Below are 1,805 nucleotides of genomic sequence, written 5' to 3'. Positions count from 1 at the left end.
AACAACAGCGAACCATCACATAAACCGCCCATTCCTCTGACCAGCACCAGAAGAAACTCACTCCATGATGGCCCTGTAGATCCTGTCCACGCGGAAGCATCTCAAAAGGACCAGCTTCTGGAAGGAGGTCAGTGTCTTGTCGTAGCCAGCAGGGAGCTCGGTCGCCTCTGGCATGTCCAGGTCATACCACTGGTGGAGAAACACAAGGAACGAACGTTTTCTTAAATGGTCGCTTTTAAGCACAAGGGGGCTATCCCGAAATATGCTGTTTTGAGAAAATCGAAAGTAAAGTTTTTGCCCCTTGTTCAGTTTCTTTAAAAGACAAGGAGAGTTTTCTCTATAACCAAACAAATATACACACCAAGGAAACCAAACCTCTCCTATAGGTAGGGCAATACATGTTCCTACTTTTGGTGTAGGTCAAGATTTCTGGAAACCCCCGAAAACTGGGTTAGCCCGCTTGTCCTTAAAGGCGACCACTTGGGGGATCGGGTCTGGTCGGGGCGGATTGCTAGGCTGATTGAGGGCGCAAAGCGTGCTATACAAACGCTCTCTGTTATTTCAGATAACTAGGAGGGGTGGAGGGAAAGCACATTAAGGGGAGACATGCACTCCCGGAAAAAAAATCAAAACGAATGACTTTTATTCATCTTCATGTCATTGTACAAAAAGTTCATAGGTAACTAGCGTGCCCTAAGGGTGAATTTGTTGATTTGTTTTCTGAAAAAAATGGGTCTCTGTGGCGGCCACCTTGGATTTTCAAAACCAGGTTCTTAGTGCAGAAAAATTTCATTAAAAATATCGAAACTACAGCATGAAATTTGGTACACAAGTGCAAACCGATATGGACTGTGGATCTATGAAAAGATTTTAACCTATTTTTTATATTTAAAAAATGAGCACAAAAGTCAATGGACCCCCGAGAGTCAGTTAACAAAGCTTTGGGGATTATTTTAGAAACAAAATTGAATATTACCACAAGTTACCATTATTTCCCATTTTCCTCACATAAATCCCCAGAATAGATCTTAAAGCACTTGAATGCCGAAATTTTAAGCTCCTCACTTTTGCAGTTTTGAGAAAACTCCTCGCACCAAGGAGGTCATATATGTCAAAAAGCAGATTTTGAGAAGAAAAAAAATCCAGAAAAAACAGGAATTTTTGGAAGGATTTGTAGTTCAATATTATGCACTTTTCCAACGCCCCTATCAGTCTTTTAGGATGTTTTTATTTTAATTGTTTTGTGACCCGATAGATCAGAAGATGCCACATGATTTTTTTCTCTGGGATCGCCATACCGGGTCTCCCCGTAAGTCAAAGCAGTGGATGGTTGGCGGGTGCTCTGGTGTGGTTTGCTTCTTCTTTCCTATAAAAAATCTATCGTCCTTATCTCCCCCTTCATCTTTTTTATGTTTGTTACTCTCTTGTAACACCTCTAATCTTCTGGTGCTCATGTGACCTTATGCAGTTGCGAGCGTCGAAAAACCCCTACTAAACTAAAACTAAGTCCAACCTGTGTAAGACGACCGCTGATCGTTAAGGAGAAAATTGATCGTCTTAAAGACGTGGTCATCTTACGCAATGATATTGTGGTATAGAAATAAAACCGTAAGAGGAGAGTGGCAAGTGGTCTTTTGTACATGGGATTGTCTTGGACAGGTAGACGTAAAAGCAGGCTCATAAATGGTCGCTTTTAAGGACAAGCGGGCTAACCCAGATTTCGGGGTTTCTTAAAATCTTGCCCTGCACCAAAAGTGGGCATTGCTCTACTTATAGGAGACGTTTAGTTTCATTGGTGAGTATTT

At 41.7% G+C, this 1,805-nt stretch overlaps 1 protein-coding gene across 1 annotated transcript in view; it reads left to right on the top strand.

Annotated features, from left to right (window-relative positions):
* Positions 1 to 1,270: 1,270 nt before the first annotated feature.
* LOC101850283 (dynein heavy chain 10, axonemal) overlaps positions 1,271 to 1,805 on the top strand; it is a 19,085-nt gene continuing 18,550 nt past the window's right edge. The window contains exon 1 of the mRNA XM_005108750.3: positions 1,271 to 1,309. Within this exon, the coding sequence (XP_005108807.2) occupies positions 1,271 to 1,309 (39 nt within the window). The remainder of the gene's footprint in view (positions 1,310 to 1,805) is intronic.

The sequence above is a fragment of the Aplysia californica genome, unplaced genomic scaffold, assembly GCF_000002075.1.
Source record: "Aplysia californica isolate F4 #8 unplaced genomic scaffold, AplCal3.0 scaffold00717, whole genome shotgun sequence".
Lineage (NCBI taxonomy): Eukaryota > Metazoa > Mollusca > Gastropoda > Aplysiida > Aplysiidae > Aplysia > Aplysia californica.
This window is presented reverse-complemented; position numbering and strand designations above follow the sequence as displayed.